Genomic DNA, 19,432 nt, shown 5'->3' with positions numbered 1-19,432 from the left:
AGCAGGATGTTGACTGAGCTGCTTGTTCTGAGCACAAGAGCTGGATTGTGAATACCAGCTGAGCTGCCCATAAATGCAGACAATTTGAAAGGGCAGCCTACCCCAATATTTAAGTAAACTGTATTGCTGCAGTTGGTAAAAGAGCAGTTCTGCTCTGCCTTCAAACCAACATTCATAATCCTTTCTGCTGTAGAAAATTCTGTATATTCTGTGTCACACTGCTTTGAGGCTTTGTGTTCTGCGCATTAATGATGATTTTGCTCAGGGTATCACTTCACTGAGCCATAGTGATATGGCTTTACCTTCCATTATTGTTGTTCCATACTTGTTTTTACTACTCCAAGAATTTTTGCAACATCTCTTAGGGATACTGTGGGAGAGGAGTGCTTGTTGTGCTGATGTTTTTGAGGAGGGTTTTTTGTGAAAGCTTCAGAGGAGCAGTGTCCTTGAGGATGCAGATAGAGCAGCATGTTTTCAAAAAGCATTTAGTTCCCAAGCATATCAGTTAATGCTGTTTAAGTTTAGCTGCTTTATTTGCAGCCACAATGAGGTATTTCAATGACAGAATAAGTTCTCTTTCTTCTCCTGAGATCACTTTTGGGAAATGTGCAGGCACCACAGTTTCATCAGGAAAATGTAAAACTGGTTTTTTGTTTGATGTGTAAAACAGACACTGTGAAATCAAAGTCATTATGTAGTGTTGCCAGGGAGCTTTCTTGCTGCCACTAGGGTTGGATAGATTGGGACAAATCAGGATTCTTCAGGACAGAAAACCTAATTTGACAAAAAAGGCCGTTTCTTCCTCAACTCACTGTAAATCAGTGTTAGAATGCATCCTTGCCCTGCTCTGTTGAATGCTGATGAATGGATCACATTTACATTTTCAGCTGTGATTTGAACCTCCAGCCCAACAGAACAGAAGGCCTTTTAAAAAGATTTTTCAATGCCAGAGTGGCTTTCACATTTGCATTGGAGGATTGATTTAAATCTAAATATTAGCCTGTTAATCCAGGGTTGCAGGCAGTGATTTAACCCATACTGCTCACAGCTTTGGGACCTTTTTGTGTGGTTCTTTGCTGAATTATCTTCCTGTACACAGAATTATTTAGGTTTACCAGAATACTACAATTCTGTAAATTATTTTCTTTTACTTCAATGTGAGAAGTCTGAAATCTTTTCTTATGCTTTAAATTCTAAACAATTCTAGATAAATGTATATTTAGTAATTACTATTACTAAATATACATTATAATTATTATACATTATAATTATTATTACTAATTACTATGTATATTAAGTAATTATTATTACTTTTAATACAGTATATAGGGGCTGTTGTGGTTTATGGTATTTTTTGATGTTCCCATCCATGGTGGTCTTTGTTGCAAGTTTACCTGCAGCAAGAGATCTGTTTTCGACATGGAAGTTTTTAATGTTATTATTGGTTGTTCTTCATTCAGAAGTTAGCTGTTTCTTAAGTGTTAAATAGTTGTTCACATTTTAATTCCAAAGCTGCAAGCTTCCTGTGTATTTCCTGTCAGCTTTTCATCCTGAGGCTTCTCTGTAGCAAGGTTCTTTTTGTTCAGTTGAACTTGACTTATCAGTGTTTGCATGGCCTGTTTCAGTTGAGGATAAAATTGAGGGATATGCTTGAGATCAAGGAGTTTTATGTGCTGGCACAGAAATAAAAGCCAAAAGTGCTTCCCTGGTAACATTCCAATTCCACATCATCCTTGTCTTGCCCCTGAGCAGTGTGGGTGGCACCTGGTACCTGTTCAGGCCCTGTGAGGGCACTGCTTTTTTCCATTATCCTTGTGCTTGTGAGGCAGCAGTTCTGGCTCCATTGCTTCATTCTTTAGGCTTTCTTGTAGATTCACAGAAATTAGGAAATGTACAAAATGCCCCCTTCACTCTTCCTGGGAATAAAATTTTGGATGTATCCATTTTAAAGAGATTGCAGTTAGGACTTTGAGATAAGTTTGTTTATTATTGGTTTTGTTTGTTTGGGCTTTTTAAAATAAACTGACATTTGAAATAGTGGAAAAAAGATGTGCTCTTAGATATTTTACTGAAGTGTAGCTCATGTGAGCCTGAGACCCAGAGCTGACTGGATTTCAGTCCATGGTTTGGGGTCTAAATGACAATGGTCACAAGTGGTGCTTTTTCCTGTGATGCTGAATGTTCAGGGTACTTCAGAGAGTCACTGACCCAGCCCTGGTGCCAGATCTTGCTTCATAGCCAGAAGAGCAGGAAGAGAAAGCAATGTGGGGTTTGAGGGGGTTTAGTTGAGTTCTTCCCCCTGCTCAAGAGAAGGAAATGCTTTTGGAGGGAACAAAGCTCTGCATGTGCCAGTAGATGGTGCCACTGGTACTGGAATGTCTCCGCTGCTGAACATGAAATTTTGTCTCTCCTGAGAGGGAACAAACTCTATCTCTGGTTGCCAATTTCAGCATAATTAAGCCAAGCCTTTTCCTTATTATATTTCACCTATTTAGAAATACCCAGTCTTAGTGTGCTTCCTCATGAAGAAACCTTTTGTGTCCTGCAAGGGAATAACAACAATGTGCTCTAAGACTTTTATTTTCCCCCAGGTATACTCAGTTTACAGAGATGAAATTATTACCTCTCAGCAGGCTGGTACTTGTTGAGACCAGAATAAAACTTTGATATTTGTTTTAAAAGAGTTGCCATACAGAAATCCCCTCAGTTAAATTTACCCTCTTAGCTCAGCACAGTCCTCTCTTAGTTTAGCTTTTGTGGGTGTGTGTGAAATAGTGAGACTTTCACTTCTCTCAAAGTTAATGGCTGAATGCTTAATAACATGCTAGTAATTTGCTGTGGGTAGTCAGCCTTGACTGTGTGTTCCAACAAGCTTGAAAAATGTAAATACTGCTTCAGTTATTGATTAACAGAAGAGATAAAAGCTGTTAAATAGGTAACTGAGATACCCACAATGTTTCACCAGAGGCTTGTGTGTTACCAGGAGCCTGCCTGGTTATGTTTTTGAGGGGAGTAATTCTGATGCTTCTGACCCACAATTTAAATACATAAATGTCTTTTTCTGTAAGTGGGTATTAAATGTCTTGGAAATGGGCTCCAGTGACATAAAAGGAGAAAGGAGGCAGTTGTGATGGCTTTGTTTTGGAGCTTTTGTCTTGATGCTTTGTGCCAGGACAAGCTCTGTGTATCAGCTTTGCTTTTGGATTTATTTTTTTGGTTTGGTTTGGTTTGGTTTTGTTGTTTGGGTTTTTTGTTTATTTGTTTTTTTGTTTTTGTTTTTTTGTTAGCATATTTTTCCTTTTTGTTTTCCTTTCCTGAGCACTAGGGAAAACCTTAATCCTTCATAAACTGCAAATTCAAGATGCATTTTTCCCTTACGGGCAATTTCTCAGTAGAAGCATGCAAATTTAGGATGTTCCTCTCCACTTACTTTGGCTTGTTCTGGAGTTCATCTGTTTACTGCATTAACTTAACATTCTGAAAATAAACTGAAAATACTTCCTTCAGCTTGTTAAGTGATATTATGAGGCCTCAGAGTGCAGTTGGTTTCTCTGCATTTAAAACTGATATATACACAGCTGGGTTGCATAAATGTGCAAAGGAAATGTGTGTGTAGGCATGTAATTAAGGCAAGAGAGAAGGAAATAAGGAAATTCTACTGAAACCTTGGAAATATTACCATTTGTGGGAGTGCTAGCAGAGTTTTTGGGAAAGGGTGGCCACATCACATCTGCTCAGCTTTGTTTTATGTAATAACTACTATTCATTTAGGAGTTTTCCACCTTAAAAGTAAAGATATTCTCTGTCTTCCTGGTTATGTCTGCTGCTTTTCAGAAAAAATATGAATACCTTACCATAACCCATGGCCTTTTCTGTAAGAACCTTTTTTGTATGTTGAGATGGATCTGAATTTTCTTTCTGTTTGGTAATTTATTGAAGGTGAAATTCTGTAGTTGATGGTATTCAGCATTTTACCTAGGGCAGGAGTTAAAAAGGAAATGAACTATGAATTATTCCAACAGGATATGGGAGTTTGCTTTCTTGTTTTATTTTTAAATGATACTGAATTCTGAAGTGGGCCAAAAAAATTGCATGTATGTAGTTCTGTCAGTGCATTGGTTCTTTTCACAAGTGAAATGGTACCCATATTTGTACACATAAATACTTTTTTGTCTGTAAATTTTTTATTTTATCCTCTCCTTTGTTTGCAGATTGGATTTGCTACCATTTTATGCAAGACTGGTTGCCACACTGCATCCCTGTATGTCTGATGTGGCAGAGGATCTCTGTTCTATGCTGAAAGGGGATTTCAGGTTCCATGTATGTTTTGGTGATTTATATTTTTATTAAAACCATCAATTAATCTCATAAGTCGACCTTCGGGGAAAAAACACTTTTTGTTGTGTAGATACCGCTTCTAAAATTCAGTGAATATTCTTCTGTTATCTCAGCAGTTCTAGAAAAAAGAAGAGAAAGTTTTGTAACTTTGTAAGTCTTTGTAAAATAGAAGTTTTTGCAACTTTCCTTATATGCTTAGGAAATGTACAAAATGCATTTTGTACAAAAATGCATAAAATTTACATATTTATGTAAATGATCTGTACAACAGTTACAACAGAAGTTACAAAAATTAGATATTCTACTTTATCTGTGTTGAGTTTTCTGTAAATTAATAACTTGCTTTTAAAATGAGACTTGGCCAATTCTAAAATTTCCCACTACAAGGCTACTATTGGAGGCATCCATATTATCATCATATAATAATATAATAATAATATATAATAATTATTATATGATATATTTAATTAATATAATAATTTATGTATATACTTGTTCTATTATATAATAATATAATAATATATCATATAATAATAATAATCATCCATAATGTTATCATATAGTATTTCATTAAAATTAGATTTTAAAATTTTCATCTATCAAAATTTTCCACACAAATGTATTTTTCAGTGTTGTTCCCTTCACTTTCTTTTAAAGTGTTATAACCAAACTTGTTATGGTGCACATTGGTGATTCTTTCACCATTTTCTGAGCTCTGTGGCACAGATTTCAATTTTTTTTCTAATATTGACATTAAAAATGTGTCTAATTTGCTCAAACTTGCTTGAATCTTAACAATGTTAACTTTCTCAGAAAAACCTCTTTCTGTTGGGGAAATAAAATTTTCTATTTTGTGGGTTATATTTAGGTATAGATATATATCTGTGTTTGGTTCTTGAATTTATGCTGAATGTCAGTAATTTCAAAACTCTGCACATTACTAAATCTGACTTAAAAACCTATCAATCTTTAATGTTTCCTTGAGGACAGTACAAGTGGCCTTATTCACATGGAGACTTCTTACTGATTCTGAAAATGTAGAATCTAGAATTCTTTATCACTGCTTCATTGTGGCAAAGGAGGAGGATGTTAGGGTAATTAGGAATAGATATGTTAGAGGAATTAATTGTTTTGGGGGGTAAGGAGATGGGGAAAAGAATTGAAAATCTTGTGAAGAAACAAGGTTGTAGGGAGGGTTTTAAGAAACCCAGTGAGAAGTAAAGGTGGAGCTTGAGGAACCAAAGTGGTACCAAACATTGCTGAATTCCCAGGTGTGTTTTGTGCATGTTCAGATCAAAGTAATTTAGAAGAAATGGGTATTTTTGAGGGCCTACCATCAATTTTTGGTTGTTTTTTAGGTAAGAAAAAAGGACCAGATCAACATTGAAACAAAGAATAAAACTGTGAGGTTTATTGGTGAGCTCACCAAGTTTAAGATGTTCTCCAAAAATGATACTCTGCACTGTTTAAAGGTTGGTGCTGTGGTAGTCCTGTACTCCTGTGTGTGCTGACAGTGTGTCCCCATCCTATTCCCCTTACTTACCTGCTGCTGATACCTGAATTCATTGCATGGGATGTTTTAAACCTGTGGCTGCTGTGTATGAGGAGACTTTTATAGCCACTGTAGAAGTTAGACAGTTTTACCTCTTCTAATGGGAGGAATATATTAAAATAAAATTCTACATTTGGACATAACCAAACTGCTCATCATTTTCTTTGGAAGTATGGCAGACATTGCTACTTACTAATCTGCTGTACATTGTAAAACTTCCATAATGTTGATTTTAATTAATGTTTTTGTGGAGAAAATAACAGTAAGGGAGAGGGACAGGAGGCAAAAAGCATTTCAGTGATGCAAGGAGAGGCTTTTATGCCATTTGTTGAGGAGCAAAACATTTCTGTAAAGCATTAATCTGTAGGCACATCATCTCACTTTGCATGCTGATAAACATTCAAACCTTGATGTCAAGTCCCAAATTAAAAATAGATTTTAAAAAATAAAAGTGCCTTTAATAAAAGATGCTTGAGACTCAGCTTAACATCACTTTCTATATGAATAGTTTCTATTCATTGACTTGTTAGATACCAAAGTTGAGTTCCTAAAGAAATCATAATCATTCATGATTTCACCTCTCTTGTGTATAAAATGCTGTAAAATGCAAAGCTGTGTTAATTATAGTTACTGCTTAACTGCAAACAGTGCAGTTAGGTGTGCTCTGAGGTTGCTGTGCCCTTGTGCAGTGTTATTGGGTAGTTTGGGGAGAGTTTTTATGCTGGTCTTTCAAAAGATCCTGTTCTTCTGAAGCCTGAATTTGGGGTCCATAACCTGTTCTTATAAGAATTTTAAAATGAGATTAATCTTTTGAATATTCATAGAATGGTTTGGGTTGGATGGGACCCTAAAGATCATCTATTTCCAGCCTCCATGACTTGGTTTCTCAGAATTCCATCCAAGTGGCCTTGAACATTTCAGGGATGGGGCATCTACAACTTCTTTGGGCACCTGTGCCAGGGCCTTGCCAATCCTCACATCTGATCAGTGAAATACATTGACATTTTTTCCATAAAGAATTTAGTATCCCAGCATAGTGTCCAGTCTGGTAGATACAACTTCATGTTTTCTGCAGCTGAAAAAGATGTTTAACTAGCTGTGCTTTTATATAAATACATTCCAGATGCTTCTGTCAGACTTCTCTCATCACCATATTGAAATGGCATGTACCTTGCTGGAAACCTGTGGAAGATTCCTCTTCAGATCACCAGAATCTCACCTAAGAACCAGTGTTCTTTTGGTAAGAGAAAACTTGTTGTCTTAAGGGGGAGGGTGTCATGTTCTGACTTAAATTACATCTTTCTGAAACTATTCTCTAGAGCTCCAGTTGACCTAAAACCCTCTTCATGACTTGAAAGAAAATGTAAGAAAAGGAATTCAATTTCTGAAGTAAAAAGCTGTTGCTGTTGAACTAGTCTGCAACCTCATCCTCTGCAAACCCAGAGGATGAGGTTGAAAGAATATTGTAGCTATACTTGAACATGCCTGAAATAGTGTTTGAGGGGAAAAATAGGAGTAAACAGAAGCAAACATGATTTCAACTGGAAGTGAAGACATTTGTGCAAGAGATGGTTTCTATGCCCTGTAAAATGATCTGGGGGGGGTTCTAAATGTGAAAAAAAAAAAAGTTTATGAAGGCACTAAGAGAAGCAGTCCTAGAAATAGAGATTGGGAATTAAGAATAGAATTGGGATCTGTAAGTCTGGAGAAGTACTGGCAAAGACTTAAAAATAACAAGAATTGAAAAAATGTATTTAATGACTTGGGAGAGAAACTCCTAAAACTCTGTCCAAGGCAAGACACCGACTCAGACATGGTTGAAGAGGATCTTCAAAGACAGATTCACTTTCCCTTAAACCAGTAGTCTCTCTTCTTGTGCTCTAGTTAATGGAGAAGCAGTTGCATACTTGGATATATAGTTGTACAATTTCTTTTCCACAAAATCCTGTTTTTTTCTGAACCTCTTTGAATGTCAGAACATCTGTTGAGGTGGTGCAGTCATGACAGGAAAGAGATGGGGAAATTAACTGCCAGTTCCTTGGGTCTTGCTTTTTGTAGCAGTGTGCTTTGTATCTTGAAAGGTTTGAATCTCAATTTTGTAAAGGTTTTCCAGCTGATGTGTTGTATTGTGAAATATATTCCTTTCCATAATCAAGGATTTTTCCCTTGAAAATTCAGTTCCATTATCTTTAAAAGGCATTTTACTCATTGCTGTCACTTTATGGCAGTTAATAAAAGTTTTAGAAGTCAGGAAAAATTAAATACTTATAGCAGAGCTGGTTTTTGTAACTGACTGCTTTTAGTGTTGTGCATTATAAAAATGCTGACTGTTAGATTGGATTGCTGGAATCTGCTGGATGAATGCTAAACATGGCTTAACTGGGAAGTGCAAGACAAACCACAAACACTGTTTGAATTACTGAGGCTTAAAGCCTCACAAGGTTTTGGATAAGTGGTCTTTTCTTATTCATTGAGGAGCCAGGAGAAGGTGAAAGATGGCAAATAAGTTTGGACTATCTATTTATTAAGATGTAAAATAGGCTAAATAGAATTATATTCTGCATCCATCTTAATAACTGCATTTTCTAACATTCCCCTAAAAAGCCTGCAGAGATTAATTTTAACTTAAATAGTCTTAAACAAATTGGATCACCTTATGATACAAGTTAGGAACTGTGGAAAAGATTTCTCTCAAAGCAAGCTGATAACAATCTTGTGGTAAAAATCTCAGCAATTGTAAGGCTGATCTACTCTTATGGGTGGAATTAAGGCCTGTTGATCCTCTAAATAATTATTGGTTCTAATCTTTACTGCTGATGATGTATTTTGTAATAAGATTCCAAACAGGCTGCATATCTCCTATTAAAGACAATGTGGCTTTGTCCTGGTGTAGAAGAAAGTCATAGTTAAGAATGGATTTTAAAAGTAATTAAGGAAAAATTACTTATTGAGAAGTCAAGTGTTCTGTAAGGGCATTGCAAATTTAGTGGCTCTCAGTAACTTATTCTAGTGATCATATCCTGGTTTTGTGGAACTACTTCATGTTTTGCAGATTATTTAGAGATTCTTCTTTTATCAGGACAATGTTTATTTCTAGTAATGGTCTTCTTGGCAAATCTTTCAAATTCAGTGTCCTTTATGAAATTAAAATACTAATGTAAAACTAGATTGGCTTTAGGATTGATCAATTGATAAATGAATTACTTGAATTGGATCATTTGAATTGGAGCTTTGAAAGGAAGATCAGCTTCATCTTGATCTATGTTTCTGTAACATAATTGAGTTTAAATGTCAAATTCTTGTATTATACTGTTGTGGTCTGGCTGAAGGAATATGAAAAGGTTCCTGATGCATTTTTAATCATTTAACTTAGACAATTGTCTTAAGCTTCGGGGGCAGACCACTTGTGTTAGTAAGTATCCAGAACTTAAGGTACACAGTGGCTTCCTCGTTGGTGTGGCTGCTTTTACTGGTGCTGTTAAAACTGGGAGATGTTGTTTGTACAGGCAGAGGCTGTGGCAAAGTAAATGCAGTTCATGTAGAGCTGGGTTAATTCACTGTAACAATAATGTGCTTCCAGGAAATGAAAAATTTCCATTTGGAACTGTCAGAACAAGTAGCAGGGCAGAGCAGTGCAGGTATTAACGGGAAGCAGGAGCTGAACAGTTTCAGTATCTTGCTATGATCTGCTGTTGAAATGTCAGTTATGCTGAAATGCTTTCCAAAATTGGAATTCTCATGATGCTTAGGTTTTAATCAGTTATTTTTTCTTTTTTTTTTTTCCCTAATGGTCACCACATTTTCTTTTGAAATGCTTCTGCAATATATGCTGCATACGGAAAGATTGTGCCACTCACCAAGAAGAAAAACCCAAACAGTTTTAATATTTTAACATGGATACTTTAATGTTGTTTGTGGTCTGTTTTTATCAAAGGAAAAACAGAAACCCAATCTTCAGATCTAGTGCTTTACCTGTGTAGTTCTTCATTTTAGCCTAGAGAAATGAGGACCCAAAGTAGCTGATGGGCTTAAAGCACTTTGGACCACAGGTCTTGCTTTTTTCTTCTGAATTGCATCAAGGTTTTTATCACTACAAACAGTGTAGTGTTAGGATTTCTCTTTCCTGCCTGTCCATCTGATGCCTTAGCTGAAAAAGGACTGAAACAGTTTATTGAAATGCTGAAGATTTTAATAAGTAGAGGTTAAGACTAATACAACCCACTTACAGTTAGAACACACACTCAGGACTGCTCAAAACCCGATAAATTACAGTGGTGTTGACACTTCAGGTAGTGCCTATTGTCTCTTCTGGGAAGAAACATTTTAATTATAAACTATTATTTACAGTATAATGTACAACTTTTTGTAACAGGAAAATACACAAATTCTGTAGGTTTAGGGGGTTTAAAATGTTACTTGCAAACCCTTTTGCCATTTTCTCTGTTCTGCTTCACTTGACCCATTTCATTTTTCAGTTTATAGCATAGCATGATAAATGCTTTTAAGGCAGCAAAGGTCTATTTTCCCTTGATCTATCTAGAAAAGGTGAAACATTTTCAAAGGTAACATTAACATAGATGACATGGTAAAGTTTGGGAATTTTCTACTCTAAGTGTTTTTTCCCACATAAAACAATTTATGTACTCAGTTGTTATGTGCTTGTGCATCTGTTGGGTGCTTGTAGGAAAATGTGCTACTGACAGAAATTTCCCATTTGGAAAGGAACAGTCTCACAGGGAATCAAAGGAAAGACCATTTGTGTGGTGGAAAAGGTTAAGAATGAAATGCCTTAGGCTTGGTGTCAGATGGAGACCTTCCTGGTGATAGATGACTAAATCCAGGAGGAAACTTGGATTATTTGTTGGGTTACTGTGTTACACAAAGCTGCTGTTCCTCATTGAATTAGCAGCTGAAGCTCAGGGTTATGGAGCTGTTTGAGTGCATTGACATTTCATTTGAGCTGAAATGTCTGCCTTATAAAAGAAATTTTCAATTGTTCAGGTTTAGTGGAAAGGCCACCAGCATGAAAAATAGTGAGCATGAAAAATAGTGAGCATGAAAAATAGTGAGCATGAAAAATAGTGCTTTCTCACCAGTAATCAAAGGAGGTTTAAACTCTTGGTTGGTTTATTGGACTGCATGAATTGATGTACTAATATTTGTGTGTGTGAAAGAGTTCTTACATGTTAATTTTGTTTATTGGGAGTTATAAGTTACTGTGTAACCAGCCAATGAAGTTTACACAGGTCCAGTTTCCTGATGAGCCACCATAGAGTGATTTAGAATATATAGGATCACTTACTGAATTACACCTATATATATATATAATTACACAGGTGCATACTAAAAAGTATTTAATAATGGAATTAAGCTCATCCTCAACTGTAAAAATCAGAACTGCTTTTTTCATGCTTTTACAGAATTTTTTAGATAAAAGAAATTTTTAAACCTCACAAAATGAACCTTAACTTACGTATGTCATGTGAAGTATGGAGAAAAGATTTTATTCTGTGAGGAAAACAGGACAATCATGACAATTAAGCACAGTAATTAGTACTAAGTCTTACTTGTCTAATTTTTCCTGAAACATTACTTTATGGTACATATTGTTTTTCTTGCAGTTGATTCTGCTTGGGTAAACAGCACTAATGGAGCATGGAATAAGGAAAATTTTATTGTCTAAACCTTTGGTAATTAATATGAAACCATCAAAAATTCTCTGGAGTTACATGCTGATGTAAAAAGTAGATTGCCAGTCTTATGATAATTCAATGTTTTTGTGTCAAGACATCAATATTTCAGCTACTTTAGTTAAATAAAATCTAGTTAAATAATGTTTTAAACACAGTTCCTAGTAGTCTTATGAACCATTTATGTGAACAGTAGCATTAGGATTTTGAGTTAAATCTTAAATTCTTTTCTGAAACCTTTTTTACCACAGGTGAGCCATTATAAAAGTAGGGATCATAAAGAAAAATGACCATGGAAAGAGCAACACAGAACCATATATATGTACTTTGGGTTTTTTTCTCTCTACCCAAGCTTTTAACTTAGAGTAAATATGAACGGTTGCAGAAAACTATCCCAAATGTAACTCTAAAAGCCTTTGGCTTGAAAATGTGGCGTGTCAGCATCTCTAACAGGTTATTTGCATTTTTTTGCAGGAACAAATGATGAGGAAGAAACAAGCAATGCATCTTGATGCACGCTATGTTACCATGGTAGAAAATGCCTATTACTACTGTAATCCCCCTCCAGCTGAAAAAACTGTGAAGAAAAAACGTCCTCCTCTGCAGGAATATATCCGTAAGCTTCTCTACAAGGATCTCTCCAAGGTCACCACAGAGAAGGTAAATCCTTTCAAAATCTTTAATAGTTTTTACTGAAAGTGGTGTAGTAGTGACTTTGGAAAATACTTGGGGAGGGCTATGGTTTTTCAGTTGTAAGGAAGAGGAATAAAATGGTTAAATTTTAATAAATTAATAAAAGGGTTTAATTTCTTTTATTGGAAGCTCCACTTGTGGACCTGTGTTCTCAACAGCATCAAATGCTGAACAAAGGGAGAGGGAGATGGGAATCATTGTGTTCTGTACATTGTGTTGGGAGAGTAAGGGACAAAGGGCTTCAGTTAAATACAGAGTGTAAGAGCAGGGAAATTATGGAACAGCCTTGGACAGCTTGATCAGTAGCTGGGTTAGGTACATAAATCTTCCATAGCCACTGCAGGCCTGGAAGGTTCTGAAGGAAGAACAGGGTTGTTTACAGGTGCTAACAGGGATTTCATCCCAGCCAGGAGAGAGGGGGGCATGACATCTTGATATTTTACCTGCTAAAATGTGAAGCTTGTCTTAAAATTTGGTTTAGGTCCTGAGACAGATGCGCAAGCTGCCTTGGCAGGATGCAGAAGTTAAGGACTATGTTATATGCTGTATGATCAACATCTGGAATGTGAAATATAATAGTATTCACTGTGTAGCCAACCTCTTAGCAGGGTTGGTCCTTTACCAGGAAGATGTGGGAATTCATGTTGTGGATGGAGTGCTAGAGGATATTCGACTAGGAATGGAGGTAAACAATCAGAATCCTTGCTAAGCTACACTCATCTACTTATGTTGAAAGAAAAACTAAAATAATAAAATAATTGTGCTTAAGGAAAGGAATCCTTGGATTCTCTTTTTTTTTTTTTTTTGGTCTGGTGACTTTTCTACCTCAGTTACTTACTTTGTATAGGTTTATTTAAATTAATAAAACTACTGTACCAAAAAAAATCCCAACAAAACCAAACTAACGTTACTTAAGACAATTGTTTTGCCTCCCTTATCATAGTAAGGCCATAAAATTTATTCTTTGACAGTGTAGACAGATTTACACAACTTCCAGTAACTTTGAAGGCCAGTCCATATTTCAAAAGCTGTTATAATTTCAAGATTTCTCTGACTGAAAAGTCATCATAGATTTAAGATGGAGTGTATGCTAAATATATTGAAACTTACTAGCTGACCAGCTTTCATAGCTACTTTTTAATGTTTACTTTCATGTAATGTATGTAGCCACAAATAACCATCTTTTATTATAAGAAATTCTGTCAACTTTTTAATACACTTTTTTCCTTTGTAAAAGGTTGGTTGGGTTTGGGGTTTTTTAATGTGGTTTGGTTGGGTTTGGATTTTTTTAATTTGGTTGGTTGGGTTTTTTCTAAGAATTTCTGTCAAAGTTTTTCTATGCTTTTTTCCTTTGTAAAATGTTGATTTGGTTTGGGTTTTTAAATTTTCTGTTGTGCCTGCATGATAGAGTGAATTTTCTTGTTCTTTTTTGATAAAGGTTAATCAACCAAAGTTCAACCAACGGCGGATCAGCAGTGCCAAGTTTCTGGGGGAGCTTTACAATTACCGAATGGTGGAGTCAGCTGTAATATTTAGAACTCTGTATTCCTTCACCTCCTTTGGTGTGAACCCTGATGGCAGTCCTAGTCCACTGGACCCTCCAGAACATCTTTTCAGGATCAGACTTGTCTGCACTATCCTTGATACCTGTGGGCAATATTTTGACAGAGGATCCAGCAAGCGAAAACTTGATTGCTTCCTTGTATATTTTCAGGTATTCTAAATTTTATGCAGATCTGTAAAGTTCTTTAACAAGCTAAAATAAATCAGTCTGGTAGGTATTTATTTCATTGTTCTGTAGCACTGTAATTTGTAGAAATTGTCTGTCTGGTAGCAGTTTTAGTTTCAAGTAATATGTTATGTTGAGTTATGCCAAAATGATCAGGAGGCACTCAGTGCTCACATTAGGGTTTGCTGAACTTGAAGAAGAGATTATTTAGGCTGTTGTCCTCAGCTAATGGTTTTGTAGAGAAAGAGGAGCCAGATACTTCTCAGGCATGCCCAGTGAAAGGATGAGAGATAATGGGCACAAGTTGCAGCAAAGAAAGTTCTGACTCAGTAAATATAATGAAGTGAGGAAAAGATTCCGTAATGAATGTTTAAGCACTGAAATGAGGAATTCCAGACCATGGAATTCATGCTAAAACTTATTGGATTTAATTTCTTTTTATTTCTGCTTTTCTCTATAATTTATACTAAAACAAGGATATTAAAAAATTAAAATTAAGATGATAACTTATTTCAAACCTTAAGGATACAAATCTCTCATCTGCATGCAAGGTGTAAAATGGTGTTTTGAAGTACAGAACCTCAGAATGGTTTGGTTGGAAGGGACCTCAAGGATCACCTTGTTCAAACCCCCTGCCATGGGCAGGGACACCTCCCACTGGACCAGGCTGCTCACAGTATGACATGGTCTAATTGTTAAATGCAAAAATAAATGTTTTGGGGAAAACATCATTATATTCCTGTCACACCTAATAATTTCAGTAAACCTTCCTCTTGAGCATGTCATCTTTTAAGTAAGATTCTGTTACTAATACTTCATTTTCAGATGCAGTTTTTGCAGTACCTTGTTTTGAAGTTTTACTGTTAGGTTCACTTAAAATCAACATTATTTTTTTACAGTGTCACTGTAGGAGGTTTATGTGAATTTATTGTAAAGCAAACTGGATAAGGCAGTTGATGCTGGCTGCAGTCTTAGGATATTTTTATGATGTTTTCTCCCTTTCCCTATAATACGCCTTTGAGGAAATGAATTTTCTTGAAAATATTTGGGAGAAGGAATCAAAAACTGGCTGGTTGTTAAAGGGTCATCTCTTGTAGGAAGAGTTTACTACCATGGGAAGGCACTTTCTTGTCAGGGCTTTTTTGTTGAGTCTTCATACTTATAACAGTAATTACAATTCTTAATGTGTGTGATATCCAGTGTTATCAAACAAGTTTTAGTGCTGTCAAAATATCTAATAGTTGTATGAAACAGGAGAGTTGTGACATGAAAGCTTTTGCATTTTTTACTCTACAAACATAGCATTTTAAACTTCATAACTTAAGTGGCTTATAAACATCAGTGTGCCTATAATTGATTTCAATATTTGGTGTTCTAGCGCTATGTGTGGTGGAAAAAAAGTCTGGATGTTTGGACAAAAGAGCACCCTTTTCCTATAGACATAGACTATATGATCAGTGACACCCTGGAACTGCTGAGACCAAAGATAAAGCTCTGCAATTCTCTGGAGGAAGCTGTCAGACAGGTGCAAGACTTGGAACGAGAATTCTTAATAAAATTGGGTAAGAAAATGTACAAGGGAAGTTGGGTGTTTTTTACAATTCCTGTAGTTCTTAAAATTGTCTCTTTATGTTGGTGATAGGTAACTTGTTGATGATCATCTATTTTCATGACAGAAACATTTTTGTACCTTTTTTGCATGTTTCCTTCTAATCATCATAGATACCATCCAGAATCTCCATAACAACAATAGATGTTGGAAAAAGTAGTCATTATGAATACTCTTAATATAATAGTATTTGGAGAGAAGTGTGTGTGTGTGTATGTATTAATTTATGAAGTCATATGTTGCAAGTTATGAGGAAGAAAATCATTAATCAGAAAAATGTAGTAATCACACTAATTTCAGGAGAAAACAGTTGGGCTGGCAGCACAGCTCAGTTGAAAATATTCTGATTAGTGAGTATTTAAACTGTTATCATCATATTAACCTTTAAACCTCTGTATGTATCCATTCTTAGAAAGTGTTGGATACTACTGTACTCATTGTTAAATGCAGTTATTATCTAATATTCCATTTTTATTTGAAAATAAGCTTGTTCATTAAAAGAGTTTATATGTAAATTTTACACTTATAAAGTGTTAATTAGAGCACTTCACCTACTTGGACACATTCAGTTTTTAAGAATAATCCTTTCATTCAGTGGGATGAGTATGTCTAAAAGCCACATAAAAGGTTGCAACTTCTATTTTAGGAGGAACTTGTTTTAAAATAACGCTGTTTATTTAATTGACATGCCTTGAAATTCCCTATGTAGTAACTGGAAAGCAGATTAGAATTCCCCTGTGGTGTGATCTAAACTCATGGTTTTCATGCTCTCAAAATGATAATCAAGAAGAAATATATGAGTTATATAAATGGTAATATTCTTTTGAAAGATACTCAGCACTTCCTTCCTACAAATAACAGGAACTTCACAAAACTTTGCTCTGATGGCTGACCCTATGTGCAGTTGGTCTAATGTTAAAAAGGAATGACAGCCTGAATAGTGACTGTGTTGACTCCTCAGTAAATTCCTAGAGAAACTAGTGGTGTAGAAGTCTGACATCAGGATTAAGTGGCTTTGTCAATTAAGAAAAGAAAAAAAAAGAATGTATAAGAACAGTAGTGTATGCTGGAAGTTTGGGGATTTTTCACTGGATGACATAAGCATAGCAGTAGTCATTCTCTAAAAACAGATCTTATTTTTTTTCCTGAATCAGAACCATGCTCAATTCTTAAATACATTCTGATTGAAATTTATATCTAAGACTAAACTGGACACTGAAACACTGGAAAAAGCTAGGACTAATTTTTCACTTCTGTGGAAATGGTACAGATAACGGTATTAGATTAAAGGATGCCTTATTGAAAGAAAGGAGATATTTATGTTTGATATTTTACACACAAAGTAAATTAAAACATCTTGAGGGGCAGAAGGCAAGCAGGTCAGCAAGAGAAACTGCCAGATGAGCTAAACACTCAGTGTAAGAATGTCAGACCTGTCTGCAAGGAGCATGAGCACACCAGATTGTACTTGTGGAAGAGACTGTGCTGTCCCAGAGATTTCATACAGGCACCTGCATCCTCAGGGCTTCAAGTACAGCCTCAGAGCATTAGGAGGGAGTCATAAAGGTTTATTACAGGCTGAGAAAATTGTTGTTTCAAAACTGTTAATTGACAGTAGAGGGAAGTACAGCAAAGACTGCAGGGGCTTCATGTCTCTGGTTCTGCTGGTTTTGTGCAGCCTCTGTAGTTTGGAACTCAGATTTTGTTGTGTGTGTCAGTAGGGCCCACATTTAGTGTGAGGATGTTTTGAGGCAGCTTGCACAGCTTCTTCTGTTCTCTGGGAGATTTTAAACATTCTCTCTAAGGTTTTCTTCCTTTTTTTGACAAGATACTACCCTTTATGTCTAATCTAAGTATATAGGAAATGGTTCATTCAGAAATCAAATATTTTAAGTTTTAGTGCTCAGTGACAATGGACTTTTGATGTGATCTTCCACATATAACTTGAGTGGTTATATGTGTTCTAATGTTCTAAATCTTTCTCTTTTGCAAATTTCAGGAATTGTGAATGACAAAGATTCCAAGGATTCCATTACAGAAGGAGAGAATCTGGAAGAGGATGAAGAAGAGGAGGAAGGTGGAGCAGAGACAGAGGAACAATCTGGAAATGAAAGTGAAGTAAATGAGCCTGAAGAAGAGGTGAGCTTAATCATTACCTTGCCTCGTGTAAAAGTGATTTTCTTTTCTTGTTGCTTTCTGAATCCCTTCTAAGTCAGAGCTAGCAGGTGAGATCTGGGTGTGCACAGCCCAGTCAGTACTGTGAGGATATTCCCATCCCAGTTCCATGTGTGTGGAAAACTCAGGGTCTGAGGCTTATTCTTTATTTTGGCAGAAACTTGAACCTGACACCTTTGCTCAGGGCATGTGCTGCTTCTCAGCAAGAAGATACCTTCAGCTTTTGGCCTGATAAAAACTCACTTTCAGATGACTTTCTTTATCTGTTTTAGAAGCAAATGTATTGACTAAATGTCAAAGCAGTCATTAGGAAAAAATAACATGTGTTCAGAGTATGTGTATGCAATATGAATAAATAAAAGATTTATGGAGCATAAAGCCTTCCTTGTTTACTGTGCTAATAATATTTTCAATCAAAAGTGGTGGAGCCAATAAAAAAACCCACAAGTACATAGAAATTCTGATTTGTCACTATGACACAGCAAAGCTGACGTGATAATGGTATTGTTACAAGAAAATGAGTTCATCAAGGAAATACAGAACAGCTTTTCTCCATGTGCTTGGGCTGGTTGATTTATTAATAATAAGCTTTCTTTCAGTAGATGTCTCTCAGCCTTGAAGGTCCTGAAGTTTGTGCCTTCACCCATAAATTAGTATCAATAGAATCAGAAACAGTTGCAGCATGGGGAAGGCACCTCTGAAGTTCTTTGTACTTCCCTTCTTTGAACTTGATGAGTTCTTGCAGTCCTTTCCTCCAGCTTGTGCAGTTCCCTCTGAGTGGCAGCAGGGATCAGCCACCAGTGCCAGTTTTCTGCTGTACATTTGTGAAATTAGTAATAAAGCTGAGTTCAGACTGAAACATTAAATAAAAACCAAACAAATTTACAAAGACTTAACTAAGCAACATGAAGAGTTTAGGAAAATGTTTGAGGAACCAGCTGTCTTTCTTGTTTAAAATAATCAGCAGTTAACATTGAATGTTTCAGGAGGGTTCTGACAATGAGGAAGAAGAGGGTGAAGAAGAGGAGGAAGAGAACACAGATTATCTTACAGACTCCAATAAGGAAAATGAAACTGATGAGGAGAATACAGTATGTATTGAGCTGGAGATAAGTGAATTGAATTTGCATCTTTGGTTTTCTTTACTCAATGTTTTTGCCAGTGCTGCTCATAACATATCTGGAAAAACACAGCAAAGACACTTCCTGCTATTCTTTCAAATACATTTTATAGCTTATTTTTGTGTATGCATACTTTGGTTATTACCTTTTGAAAATTTTTATGCTGTCAAATTTGCTACAACTTGTTTTTTTAAGACTGTGAGCTTTCACAGGTAGCTAAACTGGAAAATATTGTGTAAATGATGGTTTTGCAATGCCAGCAATAGTAGCAAACTGGTAGGATACAACAAGGTCAATAATTACACTCCACTACATCCCAAAACAGAGAAGGAGACAAGCCAAGAAGTGTGAAATTCCTACAATACAAATTTGGGATTGACAGGTCCACTAAAACAGATCCACTAGATCTCAAAACAGAAAAGGAGAAAAGCCAAGAAGTGTGAGATTCCTACAATGCAAATTTGGGATTGACAGATTATAATGTTTGCAGCTAAAGAACCCACCTGGCTGAGCCTGAATTGCAGT

At 35.9% G+C, this 19,432-nt stretch overlaps 1 protein-coding gene across 1 annotated transcript in view; it reads left to right on the top strand.

Annotated features, from left to right (window-relative positions):
* Positions 1–19,432, top strand: part of UPF2 (UPF2 regulator of nonsense mediated mRNA decay) — a 53,036-nt gene that overhangs the window by 17,205 nt on the left and 16,399 nt on the right. Inside the window, exons 9-17 of the mRNA XM_054287547.1 lie at positions 4,212–4,320; positions 5,697–5,810; positions 7,014–7,130; positions 12,055–12,240; positions 12,755–12,958; positions 13,712–13,987; positions 15,381–15,564; positions 17,611–17,750; positions 18,773–18,877. Coding sequence (XP_054143522.1) covers positions 4,212–4,320; positions 5,697–5,810; positions 7,014–7,130; positions 12,055–12,240; positions 12,755–12,958; positions 13,712–13,987; positions 15,381–15,564; positions 17,611–17,750; positions 18,773–18,877 — 1,435 coding nt within the window. The remainder of the gene's footprint in view (positions 1–4,211; positions 4,321–5,696; positions 5,811–7,013; positions 7,131–12,054; positions 12,241–12,754; positions 12,959–13,711; positions 13,988–15,380; positions 15,565–17,610; positions 17,751–18,772; positions 18,878–19,432) is intronic.

Source organism: Melozone crissalis, unplaced genomic scaffold, assembly GCF_028551555.1.
Source record: "Melozone crissalis strain CALT ecotype California unplaced genomic scaffold, PUWL_Pcris_2 ptg000059l_1, whole genome shotgun sequence".
Classification (NCBI taxonomy): Eukaryota; Metazoa; Chordata; class Aves; order Passeriformes; family Passerellidae; genus Melozone; species Melozone crissalis.
Note: the sequence above shows the minus strand (reverse complement) of the source record. Positions and strands in the feature narration are given on the sequence as shown.